The 18,441-nt window shown below is 40.8% G+C and overlaps 7 protein-coding genes and 7 non-coding genes across 14 annotated transcripts; 11 read left to right on the forward strand and 3 right to left on the reverse strand.

Annotated features, from left to right (window-relative positions):
• Positions 1 to 48: 48 nt before the first annotated feature.
• FMS1 (polyamine oxidase) lies at positions 49 to 1,617 on the reverse strand (the record flags this gene model as incomplete). Its single annotated transcript, XM_018131456.1, has 1 exon — positions 49 to 1,617. One exon carries the CDS (start codon positions 1,615 to 1,617, stop codon positions 49 to 51), a length of 1,569 nt encoding a protein of 522 aa, XP_017986656.1.
• A 517-nt stretch (positions 1,618 to 2,134) lies between these two features.
• PRI2 (DNA primase subunit PRI2) lies at positions 2,135 to 3,646 on the forward strand (the record flags this gene model as incomplete). Its single annotated transcript, XM_018131455.1, has 1 exon — positions 2,135 to 3,646. The coding sequence occupies one exon, from the start codon at positions 2,135 to 2,137 to the stop codon at positions 3,644 to 3,646; it is 1,512 nt and encodes a 503-aa protein (XP_017986657.1).
• Positions 3,647 to 4,767: 1,121 nt separating this feature from the next.
• Positions 4,768 to 7,551, forward strand: AW171_hschr31503 (KilA-N domain-containing protein; the record flags this gene model as incomplete). Its single annotated transcript, XM_018131454.1, has 1 exon — positions 4,768 to 7,551. One exon carries the CDS (start codon positions 4,768 to 4,770, stop codon positions 7,549 to 7,551), a length of 2,784 nt encoding a protein of 927 aa, XP_017986658.1.
• A 442-nt stretch (positions 7,552 to 7,993) lies between these two features.
• On the forward strand, positions 7,994 to 9,037 carry SPC42 (Spc42p; the record flags this gene model as incomplete). The annotated part of the gene is made up of 1 exon (XM_018131453.1): positions 7,994 to 9,037. The coding sequence occupies one exon, from the start codon at positions 7,994 to 7,996 to the stop codon at positions 9,035 to 9,037; it is 1,044 nt and encodes a 347-aa protein (XP_017986659.1).
• Positions 9,038 to 9,571: 534 nt separating this feature from the next.
• On the reverse strand, positions 9,572 to 11,035 carry BUD22 (Bud22p; the record flags this gene model as incomplete). Its single annotated transcript, XM_018131452.1, has 1 exon — positions 9,572 to 11,035. One exon carries the CDS (start codon positions 11,033 to 11,035, stop codon positions 9,572 to 9,574), a length of 1,464 nt encoding a protein of 487 aa, XP_017986660.1.
• A 226-nt stretch (positions 11,036 to 11,261) lies between these two features.
• On the forward strand, positions 11,262 to 11,287 carry AW171_hschr31506. The gene has a single exon (XR_001930092.1). It is a non-coding gene; the product is annotated as an HCLSNR72 (small nuclear RNA).
• A 153-nt stretch (positions 11,288 to 11,440) lies between these two features.
• AW171_hschr31507 lies at positions 11,441 to 11,542 on the forward strand. The gene has a single exon (XR_001930093.1). It is a non-coding gene; the product is annotated as an HCLSNR73 (small nuclear RNA).
• Positions 11,543 to 11,625: 83 nt separating this feature from the next.
• On the forward strand, positions 11,626 to 11,656 carry AW171_hschr31508. The gene has a single exon (XR_001930094.1). It is a non-coding gene; the product is annotated as an HCLSNR74 (small nuclear RNA).
• A 125-nt stretch (positions 11,657 to 11,781) lies between these two features.
• On the forward strand, positions 11,782 to 11,865 carry AW171_hschr31509. The gene has a single exon (XR_001930095.1). It is a non-coding gene; the product is annotated as an HCLSNR75 (small nuclear RNA).
• A 51-nt stretch (positions 11,866 to 11,916) lies between these two features.
• On the forward strand, positions 11,917 to 12,009 carry AW171_hschr31510. Its single transcript, XR_001930096.1, has one exon. It is a non-coding gene; the product is annotated as an HCLSNR76 (small nuclear RNA).
• Positions 12,010 to 12,091: 82 nt separating this feature from the next.
• Positions 12,092 to 12,165, forward strand: AW171_hschr31511. Its single transcript, XR_001930097.1, has one exon. It is a non-coding gene; the product is annotated as an HCLSNR77 (small nuclear RNA).
• Positions 12,166 to 12,293: 128 nt separating this feature from the next.
• Positions 12,294 to 12,378, forward strand: AW171_hschr31512. The gene has a single exon (XR_001930098.1). It is a non-coding gene; the product is annotated as an HCLSNR78 (small nuclear RNA).
• A 401-nt stretch (positions 12,379 to 12,779) lies between these two features.
• Positions 12,780 to 14,246, forward strand: SEC59 (dolichol kinase; the record flags this gene model as incomplete). Its single annotated transcript, XM_018131451.1, has 1 exon — positions 12,780 to 14,246. One exon carries the CDS (start codon positions 12,780 to 12,782, stop codon positions 14,244 to 14,246), a length of 1,467 nt encoding a protein of 488 aa, XP_017986661.1.
• A 270-nt stretch (positions 14,247 to 14,516) lies between these two features.
• Positions 14,517 to 18,242, reverse strand: CLU1 (translation initiation factor 3 subunit CLU1; the record flags this gene model as incomplete). Its single annotated transcript, XM_018131450.1, has 1 exon — positions 14,517 to 18,242. One exon carries the CDS (start codon positions 18,240 to 18,242, stop codon positions 14,517 to 14,519), a length of 3,726 nt encoding a protein of 1,241 aa, XP_017986662.1.
• Between the last annotated feature and the right edge of the window lie 199 nt (positions 18,243 to 18,441).

Genomic DNA, 18,441 nt, shown 5'->3' on the forward strand with positions numbered 1-18,441 from the left:
ATGTAACTAGAATAAACTAATAGCAATATTAGTTTCGCCTAGTGTATTTTAATGATTAGGACAAGGTTTGTTTTTTAGCTGTTTCAGGATGTAATTAGCCTCTCGCTTACCGCTCTCCCAGGCTCCGTAAACGCATCCATTACCATCCATAACAGTATGCTCACCCGCAAACTTAATACGCATATCTTGACCGTCGATAAAGGCAAGAACGGCGGTCAGAGGATCGTCATTGGTCCGGGAAAACGAGTAAGAACCTAATGAGTAGCTGTCCTTCGTCCAATTGCTAACAATGACGTTTTTTAGTATAGGAGTACCTCCGGCTGAACTGCTTGATATTTGGTTTTCGAGATCGACTATGCACTCACTTGATGAGCCTAGTGCTGCCAAAGCGCGATTTAAGACTGGTTTCATCAGTTCAACAATCTTAGCAGGATGTAACCCTTCTATATACTCGGTTAATGGCTGCTGTGTAAAGCACATCAAAGAAGGTGTGCCAGTTTTAGAAGCAAGGTTGAGGAACAAAGAAGGATGTTCTATTAGAGATACCCCTTCTTCTGCATTCAGTCTGGACAAGAGTGCCTGGAAGTCAGGCTCTGACCTTACAACATTAACAAAATCATTCATAGTCTCAGGAACGACCATGAGCGTCCAAAGCTCATTACTCCAAGTAGCCTCTTCAAATTCAAAAATGATTTTCCCCAAAGAACCAAAGTGACTAACTTTAAGCGCGTCACGGATGTTTTTGTTTAGCTGCGGTGCAAACTCAATCCTACCAGGAACTCTTTCTTTACTCAGCGACAGCTCTAACACACTTTGTGGGACGGTCACAACGCAGTACTTCGAAACATAACGTGCTCCCGTACTAGTGGTTACAACCACACTGCCGGGTCGTCGCTCAATCTTCGATACCTCAGTGTTTAACTTCACCCATTCTCTTGGCACAGATTGCTCCAGCCTGCTGAAAATCTTATTGTAGTTAGAAACGAACGCATTCCGTCCATTAAAACACATCTTGGAATGCTTTCCACTTAAGAGTTTCCAATCCCCGCCATGCCAAAATTCCACATTTCTCACAAATTGCGTGAAGTACCTGATCTGATCATCTGTCAGCTGATTCCTTCTTTCATGAAGATATAGCATGACAATCTCGTAATATGACATGTCTTTCGTTTCGATCGACTCATAATATTTATTTTCAATATATTGGTCTAGTTCCTGCTGGAGGATTTCCAAGTGTAAATCTCGATTGTAGTCCAATTTTCTGCCTTGCATATCCACAACGGTAAGGTAGTCGTCATCAAAAGCGTACTCTGCTCTTTCGCTTGGCGGAAGACTGCATTCTTCCTTAAAAAGACCATTATCGAGCGTATCATGATGCCACGATGCGCCCAGATCATAAACTCTATCTGGAAACACATCACTGTTGACTGTCAAAATTCGACCACCTGTCCTTTCCCTTGCCTCGAGAACTATACATTTCTTAACCCCATTTGCATACAATTCGGAAGCCAGTTTCAGGCCTGCTGTACCAGCACCTATAATAACAACAATATGTTCACAATCATCTTCTGTCATGCCAATGTCCACTAAATAGTTCTTCGAGTTATGAAGGTTCATCGCTAAGAAAATGTATAGCCGACCCGAGCCGAACCCCTTTTTTATACAAAATTGTAGAAACTCTCGGCAAAAGATTGATATTTATTCATGATTTCCAGAATATAAAAAATAGTGACTGAACAGGATTCTTATGTAAAACGTGTAAATTCACAAACTTACTATTCTAAGAACAAATGACCTGTATATCACTTGCAGAATAAATGATTAGGTGGCAAATACAGGCGAGGCTGATTTACAAAATACTAACCAAAATACAGGCGGCTTTATTGCCCCTCTAAAAACTGTAGTCTACCTCGTAAATTTCAAACCTCGTAAACGAAAGGTACCCTTTGTTGTTTTCCTTAGTTTTTTATGTAATGTACTGAAAATTGGAACTTTCAATATTCTTCACATTAAAAAAAAATAAGTCGCGAAACTGACGCGTTTTTTAGCCATGCTCAATATAATGCAGAGCGAACCCATTTACTCAGCTATTAGGCCTGCAATTGAAACACTCAAGACCTAAGAAGGCTCCGATATGTTTAGACAGACTAAGAGACGCATTACACAGCGTAGAAATAACGTTCCGGGCGATGAAAATGCTTTGTCAGGCTATATCCACTCAGGCATATCTGTTTCAGAACTGCAAGCTCACTACGATCTGCTATACCCTGCAAAGCTCTCATTCTACCAGTATCCTCCGGAAGGAGAAATTACCCTTGACCAGTTTGAAACATGGGCAATTGACCGGCTAAAAGTCCTCTTGGAAATAGAGTCTCTGGCCCAGCGGAACAGAAGCACCAAGGAGATGGAGCAGGTCATTAAACCGCTGTTAACGAAGTACCTCCCGCTGTCAGATGACCTCGAATTGCGGAAAAAAGACTACTATAGCCATTTTATCTTGCGCTTGTGCTTCTGCCGTACAAAGGAGCTTCGGGAGAAATTCGCACATGCAGAAACGCTACTGTTTAACCTGCGTTTCCAGATGCTCACGCAAGCCGACCAGGCTAAATTTATCAGGAGTTTAGATTTGCCCCTGCTTAGGTTCATTGACGAAGCAGAAAAACAGGAGATTGCAGCGCAGCTGTACGACGCAGTCGTCCCGCAGCTGCAATTCCAGTTTGGTATTTCAGACGAGCAGCAGCGCCGCCAATTCTTTAAGCAGGAAAAGTTTATTAAACTCCCGTTTGAGAGCGTGCTGGACCTAGTGGGGTCGCGGCAGGTATTTGTTAAAGGCGGGTGGGCGTACTTGCCACAGTTCCAGCAGCTGAAGCACATCTCGAACGAGTATTCCGATCGCCTAGCCGCGGAACTCTTGAGAACCTACCAACACCTACCGAAACTAAACGAGGACGACCGCCTACTACCAATCTTGGCTCATCTATCCTCCGGTTATATGATAGGTGAGCATAAGCGTGACTATAGCTCGAACGCAAATGTAGAAGACGGCTCGATCACCGCTACGACTGTCTACAGCCCGGAGGTTCGCTCCTGCTTCCCGCTATGTGCCTCAAATCTGTTGCAAGGCCTTTCCGACAATCACCACCTCAGGTTCAATGGCCGCCAGCAACTTTCGTTTTTCCTGAAGGGTATAGGGATGTCTGTAGACGAAGCCATGAAATTCTGGACCGACGCTTTTACGTCGGGAGGCTCAATGACCCTTGAGAGATTCAACAAGGAATATCGCTACAACTTCAGGCATAACTACAGTCTGGAGGGTAACAGGATTAACTACAAACCGTGGGATTGTCGTACCATACTGTCTAAACCACGCCCCGCAAAAGGCGAGTACCACGGCTGCCCGTATAGGGACTGGAATCCCGATAAGCTGGCAACCCACCTGACCAATATGAAGCTAACACATCTCGAGATTAACTCCGTTCTAGACAGCTGCCAGCACAATGAATACACAGTAGCGTGCACCAAGGTCTACGAGTTTACAAATCCTACGAACAATACTCTGGAAGTCCCCATCACCGATCAGACTCATATTACGCACCCCAACCTCTTTTTCGATAGGGCCCGTTGCCACCGAGACCCGCCCTCGTAGAGTCCACAACCATCTGTAGAGTTAGGTAATCTAAATACACCCACACACCCTCCAAGAAGGGACTTAAGGTACCTCAATAAGTACAGCGCGGCGAGAGTTTTTGCCCCGTGGCTAGTTGAGATCTGAGTTCGTGCCTAGCCATGGTTTTTGCGCGCCATTGGCGCAAGGCAAATCCAAGTCTCACAACCCTTTTCGACTTGCATTCTTCTAAAATCGGCTTTGGAGAGAACTGTGCGCGGCATTTTAGCTGGGTTTCAAATCTAGATCCTCCACATAACAGCACAATGTGCATCCCATTGTTTTCATTCTACTTCACCCCTGTCCTACGCCAATCGGCAGTAAACGGAAATTTAAATTAAGTTAAAAAATTCGCGCTTATCATTTCTTAGTAACACAAAAGCGACAATCCATGCAATACGTGTCGTTTATCTTGTATTGTCTCCAGCGACCCTAATTAATTAATTCCACACCATCAACTAGAAAGGATTCATCCTGCCACAAAAATAACACTACCTTGAAAAACAATTAAAAAAATCAAACAAAAAAAAAAAAACCTAGCCTATTATTGGTTGCCTTATGTCAAGTCACCGATTTTCGGCTTCTGGAAAAATTTCTGCATTAATTAAAACATATCCTAGCATGGCCCAGCATTGAATATTGCCAATCCAACATTAACCTTACTACGCTTATAGCTGGATTGTTGGTCGCAATCCACCGTACAACTGCGCTAAACTCTGAACTTGTACATTATTACAAAATTAATCGCTAACCTTAACTATCAATAATTATTTCATCTTGACTTTTATCTATCATTCTTTTACGTAGTTTACATGTTTAGGGTCCTTCTATTTTTGTGGGCCATTCATACTCATTACTTCATTATATCGATCCGTTAACATTTCATATCCTAATTTTCCGTCCCTTTTACGCTATTTTTTCTCGAAGTGGAATTATAGTACGTTCCATATCATGAGTTTTCTAAGTGATTGATTTATTACTGTAAACACAGAAATTCAATAATAGCAGGAGGACCAACAGCAGGAGGACCAACTTCAGTGACATAGAGCCCTTTCCTAGTACTGCTAAGTCCACTGCTATCGCTTTTTTATTAAGAAGCAGCTATGGTTTCAGATCAACAGCAGTCTTACCGATTGCAATTTTCAACCGCGTTTCAACAGCCTCAACAACAATCTCAGCAGCATACACAGCCACCCACACCTGCTCCACCCCCCGTAGAACAAAATATTCATCAGCAGCAACAGCAACAACAGTTAATGTATTGCTATTACTACCCTCAACAGTATTTTGCTTATCCTTATTACTATCCTTCGACGGGATCTGCTACGACAGCGGGTCCTGGAGCTTTTGCTAATCAGAACTCGTCTAAATTGCCCTGTGTGGGCCCAGAATTTACGCTTAAGGATTCATCTACTGGAATTGCTAATGGCTCGGTAGGCGCGGGGCTTCGGCAAGAGGACAATAGCGGGCGATCTAGATACTGCGCTTATCCACAACCCACTGCATATCAATACCCAGGATTCCATAAATCGCCTGCATTTGCTAGTTGCGTTGGTACAGGTACAGGGCCAGGAAATGGTGCAGCACAGACAATGGCAGCATCAGGGTCTGGGAGCGCGCAATATGCGGTGTATGGACAGGCCGCTGAGCAACAATCGCAGCAGCAACAATCGCAGCAGCATCAGCAACAACACCACCAGCATCGGAAGCCAGAGCATAACGATTCTCAATCACAGAGCAGCCAAATGCTCGAGCAGAAGCATAAAAAGCAGCAGGTTCCGCATCGTCAATCCCACCATGGCTCGCATTACTATAGGAATACGGGGGTTAACTCTTACTACGGAATTCCCAATTCGGCTGCCACTGGGACTACAACTGCCACGCCGACCCCTATACCCACAACAAATACATCGCTTCAAAGTAATTCCCCATGTCCAGGGAAAAGCACATATATTGAGCCAGTGCCCTCTGTTATTCCACATAATAGTCTTGCTGCACTAGGTTCAGGCCCTTCAATTCGGACAACACACACCGATGCTTCGCGCGGTGCATCGTCTAACAACGACATGTTAGACGCAGTGAAATCTGGCGGCATAACGAAGAAAGGCAAGACGAACAACATACTTCACACATCGACCAGTTATAACTCGCATTCAAGTATCCCTTTGGGCAGTTTTGAAGCCCAAGGCCCTCGGGTTACAACGACGATGTGGGAAGACGAGCATACGCTCTGCTATCAGGTTGAAGCAAACAGCGTCAGCGTGGTTCGCAGGGCAGATAATGACATGATTAACGGTACTAAGTTGTTAAATGTGGCAAAGATGACTCGTGGGAGAAGAGATGGCATACTGAAGGCAGAGAAACTGCGCCATGTAGTTAAAATTGGGTCCATGCATTTAAAGGGAGTTTGGATTCCTTTTGAACGCGCATTGGCTCTTGCGCAGAGAGAAAAGATTGTTGATATGTTGTTCCCCTTATTTGTTCGCGACATCCATAGTATCATACAACAAACATCCACCGCAAATGGCTTTGCTCATGGTCCCAAAGTTAGCAAGGTGATCCAGAGGGATGCAGTTGCATCCTCAGCGGCAATAGAACAAAATAGCAATACATCCAAAATAATGAATGCGACGTCTCCTCAACAGTCTCAACCACACGAACGTAATGAACTAGAACAAGAATCCCAGCTGCCGCATCAACAGCAGAAACACAACCAACAGAAAGATCAAGAGCAGCTAGGACAGGAAAGGCATAACCACCAGCAATTGAGTCATTCGCAAACAATAAACTCGTATACATCACACTCACACTATGGCAGGGAAAGCCACCTACCTCAGCGATTAATGTATTCATATGATAACAATAATGCCAGTTATTGTAAAAACGGCAATGAAAAAAGCAGCACAAATAACCCCAATATCAATAGTGTCATAACCACACACCCCACAGCATCCAGCTCCTTTCCCTCCAATAATAATAGCTCATATTCCGGCTATGGCTACTCTGCAGTCAATGTAATGTCTAATGGCCCTATCAACGTTAATCCAGGAATCTCACAAGCTGCAACGCGTGGGCAGTCACCATTTCAGGCATTAACACAGGTTAGTGCGTTGGCTCAGAAACAGCTTAATTCCAAAGAGCAGCTCCCACTTCCGATCTCATCGGTCGGAGTGGACACAGTTTCTCTGTCGAATAACCCTGCATTGCCAATGCAACAAAATCAACATCATCATCGGCAACAGCATCAGCAATTACAGCAAACAAGGCAACCACAGCAACAAACACAAACTCAGCAGCAGCAGCAGCAGCAGCAGCAGCAGCAGCAACAACAACATCAACAACAACCTACTCAACAAGAGAATCAACATCCACAAATACACCAGCAGCAACAACAGCAGCAACAGCAACAGCAACAGCAGCATATGCAGCAGCAGAATCCACAATTACATCAACAGCAGCAGCAGCAGCAGCAGCAGCAGCAGCAACTTCAACTTCAACTTCAACATCAACATCAGCAACATATTCAGCAGCAGAGCCAACATCCACAACTACATCAACAACAATCTCAGCCTGAACAACATCATCAACTCCAACCATCTCAGCCTGAACAACATCATCACCAACATCAACAACATCAAGAAAAACACTCGAAGTTTGCAAAGAGGGATGATTTACATGGTAACCATCAAACATGCGGCACTTATAATAAATTACATAACACGGTTCTACCACCTCCCCAGCCCGCCTATTCGCAACATGATTCATCATCTTCCTTAAAGCAAACCACTGGAAACACTTTGAACATTTCCGCAGACGCCCCCCTAACTTCTAAAGCTGCCCCTATCGCTACCATTACCTCCGCTGTCACGCCTGAGCATCGCGAGTAGATTGTTACCTTGCAAAACATAAAAATACTACTACTTGATGTATTGTAAGAAACTGTTCAAAAGCATGTCGTCGTTCTGAAGAAGCGAAAAACATCACGTACATAAATAGTTTTTTCTACTACTATTAGCTACTATTAGTATTATTTCTACTATTCTCTTTCCTTTCTAGTACTTATCTAGGCATTTTAGCACTATGGGATCCGGCAATACAGTTAATCTAGGTATACGCGCTTAGATGAGGAATGTACAAAATCGCATCAATATGCACGTGATGCAAATCTGGATTGTAGGGTCGAATGATATGAACGTTGACATTTGATGGAATTTGAAACATGAAAAAGACACAAGAACTGTGATTGTGATAGTACTACGAATGGGAGCAGAACTGTTGCACAACTTGTTATTTAGTCTGTAAAAGCAGCAAGGAACTTATTTATACAATATGAATATCTCTCCAACACCCAAGAGGTACCAAGGTTCTAATAATATGCCTCGTGCAGTCAACCTCAACTATCATAATCCGCCCGCACCTTCTTATCACCCACTACCAGGCCATGGTGTTGAGCAAATTGTCCCAGAAGAATACAAAATCAATTCAAATATGATTTCATCACTTATAAAACAGAATAAGGATCTACTAGCTAAGTTGGATGAAAAAGATCGGGAATTGGAGAAGTTGAATGTTTTGGTGGGTTCGTTACGCGGGAAACTAATAAAATACACTGAACTGAACAAAAAACTACAGGGACAACTTGCACAGTCTGCATCAGTTAATTCAGTTCCGGAGCAGGTTCCGGTATTAGGGGTTAATCAGCAGCAGCAGCAGCAGCAGCAGCAAAGTCAGCAGGCTCAACAGGCGCAACAGCGGGAAGTCGCATCAGATTTTATACAGCTGCCCAGGAGAACTCCAGGGAATTCCGAGGACGACAAGAAGATCAACGAAATATACAATAAGTTGGAGACATTGACAAATCTGCTAGCTCAGCAGCAAAAGGCTGAGCAGGACCATCAGCCCATGCCTGCTACTTTAACCTCCCCCAAATCCGTATATAGTCCTGTAACGGAAGATGACATAATGATCAGCGAATCCTCGGAATTGAAGAAGTTGGAAGAACAGGTTGACCATCTTAAACGGAAAGTCTTAATTAAGAGCGAAAATGAACTACGGAAGCTCTCTTTGAACCAACAATTAGTAGATTTGATGGAGAAGCTTACTGCTACGGGGTCTCCACAGAACATACATTCCCCAAATTCTCTTCTATATGACAGAAATAGTTCATCTAGTACCTCTACCGAATCCAATTCTGGCGGTCATCCCGCAACCCATTGCGAGCATTGTCATCATCCTCCTGAAGAAACATTGAAAAGACCTACAATGGACATAAAGAAAGCTTTGGAAACACCAACACCATCTAGGACGCGACGCGACATTTCAAGCCAGGCGAAGAACAGTATGTCTAGCAATGGTACGAATGCCATTTGGTAATTACTCTTTAAGCCAATCCACTTAATCCGTAGCATTGAAATCTGTTTGACGCACCGTTTGTATCATTAGAATACTGATTGGAGATATGTCACTGTGATATTATAATATATATTAACCTTATCATAGGACAGTGACCTCAGGTGAAAGGTTTGCAAGCATTTGTTGCATGGTGGATACGCTGAAGTTAACTTTGCATATTGGACTGCTGGTAAAGTGTCTTACTTTTTTCAGTTTTTAGAGGTTACGCAACGATCACGACTTGTAACAGTTAGACCCATATTGTAAGTCTGGAAGGGATATAATATACGTATATTACCATTCTCACTGCGTATAAAAAGGACAGTGGCTTATCTGACGTTACCATTATATAAGGTATGTAAATGTGCTAAATTAGTTATCGTCGGATGGCGACAATGTTACGAACCCTAGGTTAGAGTATGTGTATTTTAAAGAATTTTACAAGCTGATTAGATATTTGAAGATTTTTATGAAAGTATTGAGTGAATTCCTGCTAAATTTAACAAGATGCTAATGTTAATCAAAGGTAATTTTCTTACCCTCAAACTTGACGCTTTTCAGCTTCTCTTCAGCAAGTTTCTTTGCTTGCCAGGATGGATGTATGGTTTCTCTTTTCAATGTAGATGCACTCTTATGTAAAATTGAGGACTCTGTAGAGTCGGAAGTGGTGGTTACTTGCGTACCCATCCTTGCCGCACGCCTTGCAGCTCTTTCCTCGAATTCTTGCTTCTTTCTTGCCCTCTCCTCTCGTTCTTTTTCAAACTGTGTTTGAATGTGTTTTGCATTTCTACCATACTTCTTTTCCCAAATCTTTTGTCTAGCTCGTTGGCCTCTCCGATTCTTACGCTTTGGTTTATTGTCTATTTGCTCCTTAGCAACATTGTCCTCCTCAAATTCTTCATCATCTCCACCACTATAGTAACCCATCATCAATTCGGGTAATTTATTTGGAGTTTCATCTAATTTGCGTCTTTTCTGTAGCGGTTCTCTATCATCGTCATCAGAAATATCATGATATTCTTGTTCGTCTTCGTCTTCACTGGGCTCCACATCAGTGACCTCGTTATAGTTCAATTCTGGGTTAAGTTGGAACTCTTGAGTTTCTTCTTCTTCGTCAGTTCCCACTATCATGTTCTCGCACTGACTTAAAAGTTTATCATAGTCTATATCGCTCTCTTCTTCATCTTCACCAAAGCTCTCACCAGATGCCTCATTTCCGGTAGCTTCAGAAGCACTATCTTCGGACTCTTCATTAAAACCTTCTTTTTTGGAAACCTCAGTACTCTCAGGACGTTCAGATTCTTCTTTGGCTTTTCTTACACCTCTAACAAGGTCAACACCGGTTTCCAGTCCAGAAAGTAATTCCTTCACATTTTTCATGCTCATAAGCTGTGCTACCAACTGTTCACCACCCGCAATACTCTTCGTCACCTCATTCCAAACTTTACTAGGATTATTTTCATCATTTCGATCATTAAACTGCCGCAAAATATTATGTTCTGCAAACCATGCAGGCGGTTTCTCTTTCAGAGCTTTTGACGGACAAATTTTCGAGATTACTATCTTCACAATTTTTGAGCGTACAACAAGATATGCAAACTTATCAAACCCATAAACGTCTTTAATCTGATTCAAAGTATCAAGCTTACTCTGTTGTTTTTCATTCTTAGAGCTTTGAAGCATTTTATGTTGATTTTCCAGCTGCTTCACAAACAGACCACAAATCTTATTTTCAACAAAATGTACTTTGTTATTCAACAATTCTAGCTTTAACTCTTGAATCTTCTGCTTTAGATCATCAATATTTAAGCTGGCTATTAACTTCTCTAACCTCTTTGCTGATTTCTTACCTTTAGCATTGTATAGTGTAGGAGTTGACCTTAAACGAGGTTTAAAGTCTGCCAGTGTATCAGTAACTAAATGATACTGATATTCTGCGTTATCCAACCTATGGAGAATATTGCTCTTCTTTACTGCCATTTTCCAATACCCTAGAGCCTATATTAAGAGTACTATAACCGAGTTCAGAGTATAAATGGTGATGGGCGCGATGAGCATTAAGTATCTGAAAATTCATCGCATGTTACCCGGACTTCGCGGGATTTAAATAAAACAACCCGCCAGCGGTCTGCGCTAAGCAAACCCGTGGTCAGGTATCTTACGACTCTCATACTAGCTCAACTATACGAATTCCAAGAAACTTTGATCAGTCTGACATGCAAATCGTTAATTATAGTTCCAATCATTGAATGGACTCATAAATTTGGGTATAAATTCAGTCATCATGCAAAGCCTTAGAAAGTTAAGATATTTTACGTTTTAAACCTTGCTTGAACTCAAACAAGATCCCATATACCTTACTAATTTGTAATACTTCCAGTAGAATCAGAAAAGCCCTGTCACAGGCTATTATCATCAACATCCAAAGATTAAACAGTCCTTGGAGATTACAGTTGACCGTCGTGAAAATGTAATATCATCATAAACACTGGCATAATTTCCCAAACTAGCATAATTCGTAGGTATATGGATAGGAGGAATATCTCAGACGGAAAACTTGTCTTCAACTAACGGTCAGACATATGCTTGTCATTATTGTTTTTGAAGATTCATCATAGTGAAACGCCCCCCATAATCCTTAAACTGATTCGCCAAGAAATCAACAATGACTGTCTCCTGACAGCCAGTTATTAAGATCGCAGCCGATCAAATGATTGATAGATGGTCAGAAATGCATGAATGGTAATTTTTAAAGATGTGTCTTCAGCGAGAAACCTCGAAATCAGACTCGTCATCTAAGAAATTCATCATGTTATCTTTCAAACACCAACATTACACCCAATAGGGTCGAAGTTGATTAAGATCAGTCACGGCAGGTTTCTGAGGCCTGCCATTAAAGCATTGTCACTCATCTAGTTATAAATTCAGTGCCCAGTGCTATAACTCGTCATGTCGTCGTCAAACTTCGTTCCCTAAGAGTTATATTGTTGGATGTCGACTTTTACCTAAAAGCCTGATCAAAATGAAGAACAAAAATCAGAGTTGTGCAAAAACTTATCAACACGTATAATTCAGCCAGTAATTCCAGCTTTGTTTTTGTAAAATCATCATACAAATGATCTTCATTTTCTATCCAATTGCACCGAGCGTTACTCCACTAGTGTGGTACGCCTGTACTTACACTAGGTGTCTTCTGTTACGTTTCGCGAGTCCATTCATATAACATGAATAGAATAAGCCTCAGAAAGCCATGCATGATTAGTTTCTAATCATAAATTAAATTCAGAAACTCTAGTTTGTATCTAATTTTCAGTCATCAGTGGTCTTTAGCCCGCTAACATGTGCCAAAGCACCAGACGACACAGAGTAACAACTGCGTCAATTGGATAGCCATATTACTTGGAACTGTTCACTTATTTACTATGTATAATGTACCGGGAAAATTTTTCTATCTCCTTTTTGATCTTTATATACCAGTTGTTGGCCGGGTAACTTCGTAGCACGTGACATGTGTGCATCTTATAGGGCTTGTCTAAAGGTAACAAACCCATAACAAATCTTAACACTCGTTTTATGTCAGTTCTGGTTAAATGGTAGGGGTTCATTTAGGCGTTGAGTGTTTCATATATAGAGGGGTAGTTGTATCTGAGTTGGAGTATTGGAAGGAGAGGATCTCTGCTTGCTAATTTCCGTTTTTTTACAAAAACCAAATCGAGGTTCAGTCATGGGCAAAAAGGTTAGTAAACGATCAACATCATATTATGCTGTTATAAGAACATTACTTAGTGGAGAGCGCGTTGTTCAATGGGTGATTCTTGGTACAACGTTTTTTCTCGCAGCTAATAAGCTCATTAAAACAAATGATGATATCGCCTTATTTGTTACTCTATTGGGCACAGCGGTGGCTTTTGGTGTAGGAAATGCGGTTTGGTACAGACCCGGTGGTTCTCAGATTATTAAGACTTTACCCTCGTTCAACACTGTGTATTTGCTATTTCTACCATTTATGTTGAGCTTACTTTTCAACAGGGATTTGGTGCTGGTCAATTGTGCTATGGCACTGAATATATCTTTGATACCGGTGTTTATTCGTCTTCCAATACAGTTCGCGATATTGTTGTTTAATTATGGGTACCACGACGATGCCCTGAGGAACTTGGTAGCATTGTTTATCAACAGCTTTGCATGCTTTATGTTGGAGCATATTTCTGAGTTGAAATCTTTAGATGAAACGGAATGCAATTTGTTTTCGATCTTGTTAACCAACGTGATTTTCCTAATTCATTCCGATTCACGTCCATTCCTCATTCTGAAGACGTGTATGTTGGCGTTCCTTGCGGGAGTCCTGGTGAATTACTCTGTATTAACACTCTGTCGTCCCATTCACCCTATGTTTAGGACCCTAACGTTGCTTACCATGTTTGCTATAGTTTATACGGGATTCATATTAAAGTTCCTGCATATTGACAAAGTTAATAACGGAAATGCTTTGATTTGGTTGTTGCGTTTTATTTGGCAGAGTAAGACTCGCATGACAATTTTATCGTGCTGGATAGCTTCCTTATTTCTATTGTTTCCGAATGTATTTTTCTTCAAGTCTAAAATGTCCTTGAATATGTCTAGGAAGATTTGGCACTTTCTACTTCTACCATTAGTAGTACCTTCAATGCTAATAGAACCTGAGTTCACATCCATTGCGTTAGCTGGTATTATGACAACTTTTTTTGTCGTTGAGTATTTCCGTTACATGGAATTGGCGCCGTTAGGAACATTCATCAATTCACAATTTTATCATTTTGCAGATTACAGAGATCTTAAGGGTCCACTTATTGTATCCTACATATACTTGATGCTAGGAGTGTCGTTTCCGCTATTAGTAAATCAATCATTGGTCGGAATAATAAGTTTAGGAGTTGGTGATTCACTTGCTTCCATTGTTGGCAAGAACTATGGCAGAAATCGCTGGCCTGGTACGAGAAAAACAATAGAAGGTACTGTTGCATTCGTATTTTCTACTGCGATGTTTGCGCTCGTAGCTCAGCGCTATTTTGGAGCCTTTAAGGGTCTCTCTGATGGCAGAATCATATTGGCATGCGTTCTATCAGGAGTTTTGGAAGGTAATTCCACATTAAATGATAATTTACTAATCCCCGCGTTTATGATGATTATAATGGAATTATTTAAATACTGAAGCGAATATTCTCTAAGAGAAAACGCTTTTATTGTATAAAAAAATTAACCCATTTAAGGTGAATTTAAAGCTGGTATGGTGCATTTGACATTGAAAACACTGATACAATAAAAAAATTAAAAACGATTATAATGATAAGAACAATAATACTAAACCTAATTTCACTAATATTACTAAAATGATGGTCTTTTAAAATAAAAATGATAAATATATACAGTTCGTAAAGTACAAGTTATGGTTAACTAAATTATTGGACAAAAAGTATATAACTCAAATACTCTTTTTGCTCAAAGCCTTTTTCTTGCTGGAGTTCTTCTTGTTTTTGTTTTGCGTTTTAGAAGATTTAGAGCTCCCATCACCATTAATAAAGTTCACTAGTTCATCGATTGATTTTGAAACTAGTTCAGGATTTGGGTTGACTGAATTAGTATTGGATTTCTTAGGCTTTGGGTTACTTCCTGTTACTGTGTTGGATGCCGCGGCTAATTTCTTCTGCTGCTCCTTCTCTGTGATGATATTTTCGATACCACTAATCCATCTTTTACATTGAGCTGTGGTTTGATGGTTCAAACCCAGCTCCTTACAGAATAAATCGAAACTGTTCTGAATATATGGCAATGAGTTTTCAAAGTCTTCAATAGAAGCATAAAGGTTCCCAATACGTGATTCGTTCAAAGCATATGGGTAGGTCATCTCGCCATCAACCTTCAGTATTAATTCTGAGATTTTGTTTAATACTTGAATGTTTTGGGGAACATTTTTCATGGAACCAGTTATGGTGCCTAAAGTGTAATATGCACTTATAACTGATGGGTGAATTGAGGGACAGTTGCAACTAAATATCTCTAGGAGCATGCTTAAAGATAAGGCAGCGTTAAATGGCGATTCATTCGACAACTCTAAATATGCAAGGCCATTCAAACATCTCATCAATTGGAATGAGTCATAGCCGGCAACTCTTTCATATATGGCACAAGCCTTACGACAGAGTGCAATTGCTTGCACAAATGCACCTAGATTAGAGTAAACATTTGACAATGCATAGTATGATTCTGCGACAATTGGATGTACAACACCATAAATTTCTTCTCTAGCGGCAATAGCTTGAGTAAATAATACTAGAGCATGTTGCTGGTTGTCGTCCTGTTTTAGTAATTCCGAAGCTTGTGCCCAATATCTATCGCCAACATTTGTATTCATGTCGGCAACTTTAACAATAGGGCGCAAACTGAAATCTTGGATACAGAAAGTAGCCACAGGGTCCACTAGCTTGTTTCTAACCTTCTTATCTTGAGATTGCTTCCAAGACTCATATTGTTCCTTCGTAAAGAAGTATTCTTTGTTCAACAATTGGATACCATTTTTGCTACAAACAGATCTTAAAAGCATGAAGGGAGATTCTCCGTACTGTGATAGCCAATCAGAAGAAAGAGCAACTCCAAAGCGACGTTGTGCCTGAGAAGCAATTTCTTGCAACAAAGATTGCTGGTTCAACTTTGTAAACTCGAATGAAAAAGATGCGTAAACTTCATCAGGGATCTCAACAGGAGGTTTTGAGTTGTAGCTACTTCCAAACAATAAATTCAAAACGTAAGAAATCAAAGAGCTAACCATAATTGCTGGCAACTCTTTGGAATACTTTCTAATGACATGCTTCACTGACCGAGAAATGATTTCTAACTTAGACAACTCTATCAATGTGAGCAAGTTGTCGTTATTAACAACAACAGCGTCGCCATCATGAGGTTTTCTGACCTCATTTTCATCTAAAGCCAGCTCACCACTGAGTTCTGGCGGGATTTCTTTATTCTCCTTTAGTAATTGCTGAATTTTTGCTTGCCTTTCTAAAATCATTCCCTCAATCTTCTTTAGATAATTGGATTCCCATTCAGCATGTTCCTTATTACCTTCTGCTATCTTGGACTGGGCTGCAGACCTGGCTGACTTCTGTTCCTCAAGTTCTTTTTCGGCTAAGTTTATAATCTTGCCTAAGTACCTTAAATTAATACCAGAATTGTGAAGAATATCAACAAGATGTTCACCAGTATAAGGCACACTTACTGTACCATCGGCAAATTTCTTTACAAGTTCCGGAATTGCTTTCAATCTTAAAAAGTTAGAAATATCATCAACGGTTTTATCTTCGATACCTTCCATTTGGTAAGCATCTGGATTAAATGCATGAACATTGTCCCTAAAAGCATCAGATAACTCAATTTTATCGTTTTCAACCTTTGTGATCCACCATCTTTCCACCAGCTCATGACGAATTAATGTCTGTCTGTGTGGGTAGCGAGCTTCTTCATCCGTTTCACCGTCGTAGTTTTCACGGACAAATTCAACATCCAATGGATTGTTAACCAGGTCCAGAATGTAACATCTCTTATCAGAACCAATAATACCCTTCGACTTACAAGATGTCTGTAGCTTAGATTGTTCACCAACAGTATGGGTTTTCAAATGGAAAACACGTTGAAATTCATATAGATTATTGGCAATCTCTTCGTCGTACATAATTTTTCCTGTAGTTTCATCTTGTCCGTAACGAACACGAACTTCATTCGGCACTTCCCTCGTAACATACTCTCCATTTTCATCCTTAATCCGCTCCACACCGTTTGAATCCAAAATACCTGGTACAGGAGATTGAGCCAAAACGCGAACACCACCAAATTCGATGATCGCGGTCAATAAATGGCATGCCTTCTTTACATTACTATGCAATAGTACCTTAACTGCTTGTAAATCTTGGTTGGCCGAAGCATGAGCTGCTTCGTCTCCACCAGCATCAGCGTGACGACCATCGAAATCAGAAATAAAGGAGTAAAATATGCTGTTTTTCAAGTAAACATGTTCCATCCGTGGTGAATCCGGATTGAGGGCAACTAAGTTATCATAAAAGATGTCCATTGCTCCCTTTGTAGCAGCGACGTTAAACTCGTGGATGACTCTAGAGAGCAGTTTTTCCTCTTCCAATAAAGTAGTTACATCGGAGGATAGGCTCTCCCTAACTGTTTGGTACTCATCATTAAAGTTCCTGTCAGTGTGGAAATCCAAAGCCGTGTATTGCAATTGAGTGAAATCAACATTATTTGGAGGCAAAGCAGAAACCATCCATGGCTTGTGCAAAAAGGTAGTAACAGGTCTAGCATATGCGGTACTGTCGTTTTCCTTGTATGCATTCTCCAACTTAGATACATGCTGCACAAATTTGGTTGATTGATGTGAACAAACTTCGTACAAGGTTTGTTTCGTTACTGCTTCATTTCTTGGAGTTGGATCGAATCTCGATGAAGTTGAATTGTTCACAAAAAAGCCACCAGGAGTAGCAGTAACATGGAAAGTTTCACCTTCCAGGGTGACAATTTGGAAGTACATTAGATGACCCTTTGTCCTGAAAAAAGCTGGTACAGGATTGTAACCAGAAATTATCAAAGAGCGCAGACAGGGAATAATGATATTCCCTCCAGACTTCAAGATACCAGGAACTGCAGACCGAGATTCCAATGCTTGATTAACGAGATCGAAAAAACGATATTTCTCCTCTTCACTAACCCGCATTGTCTGCCTTTCATTTTCCTCGGCGCTCTTTGCAGGAAGATTCTTAATTTCCATAAAAGGAGCACCGCTGAACTTAGCTGGGGTAGATAGTGCAAACTCAGATATACCATCATAAGTCTCACAAACAAGACCAACGTACTCACGGAAACTTAAAAAGTGTTGTAAAACATCCTTAGCGGTATAGAGTTTGAATTGCATTTGAACATGTAAAGTTGTCCCATTTCCCACAAGATCGGATATGATTTCATCGCTATCCAACTTTTTTTGGTTATAAAGTAAAGAATAGTTGGTATAGTATTTCTTAGTCTTATGGAACGCCAAGTAGTCAATAATTTGTTGCACTTTGCCTAATTTAGAGACTGAAAGAACCAACTTATTATCCTTCCCACCAGGAAGCTTAACAATTACTTCAACGAATTCGTTTTCATTTGACATATTGATATGTTTTCGTTCCCGTACAACCTGACACTTATAGTCAAAGAAGCTCCAAACTTTTGTAAGTTAGCGCTGGTGAACCAAATAAAAGCTTCTAATGTAGTAAGTTGAGTGAATTTCTAGTACTAATTAGTTCGTGAAATGAAAAAAATTCCGGCGCATTCGCTCGGGGAAATCGTTAACGACGTCCTAGAAGATA

This window comes from Eremothecium sinecaudum, chromosome III (genome assembly GCF_001548555.1).
Source record: "Eremothecium sinecaudum strain ATCC 58844 chromosome III, complete sequence".
In the NCBI taxonomy this organism is placed as follows: Eukaryota; Fungi; Ascomycota; class Saccharomycetes; order Saccharomycetales; family Saccharomycetaceae; genus Eremothecium; species Eremothecium sinecaudum.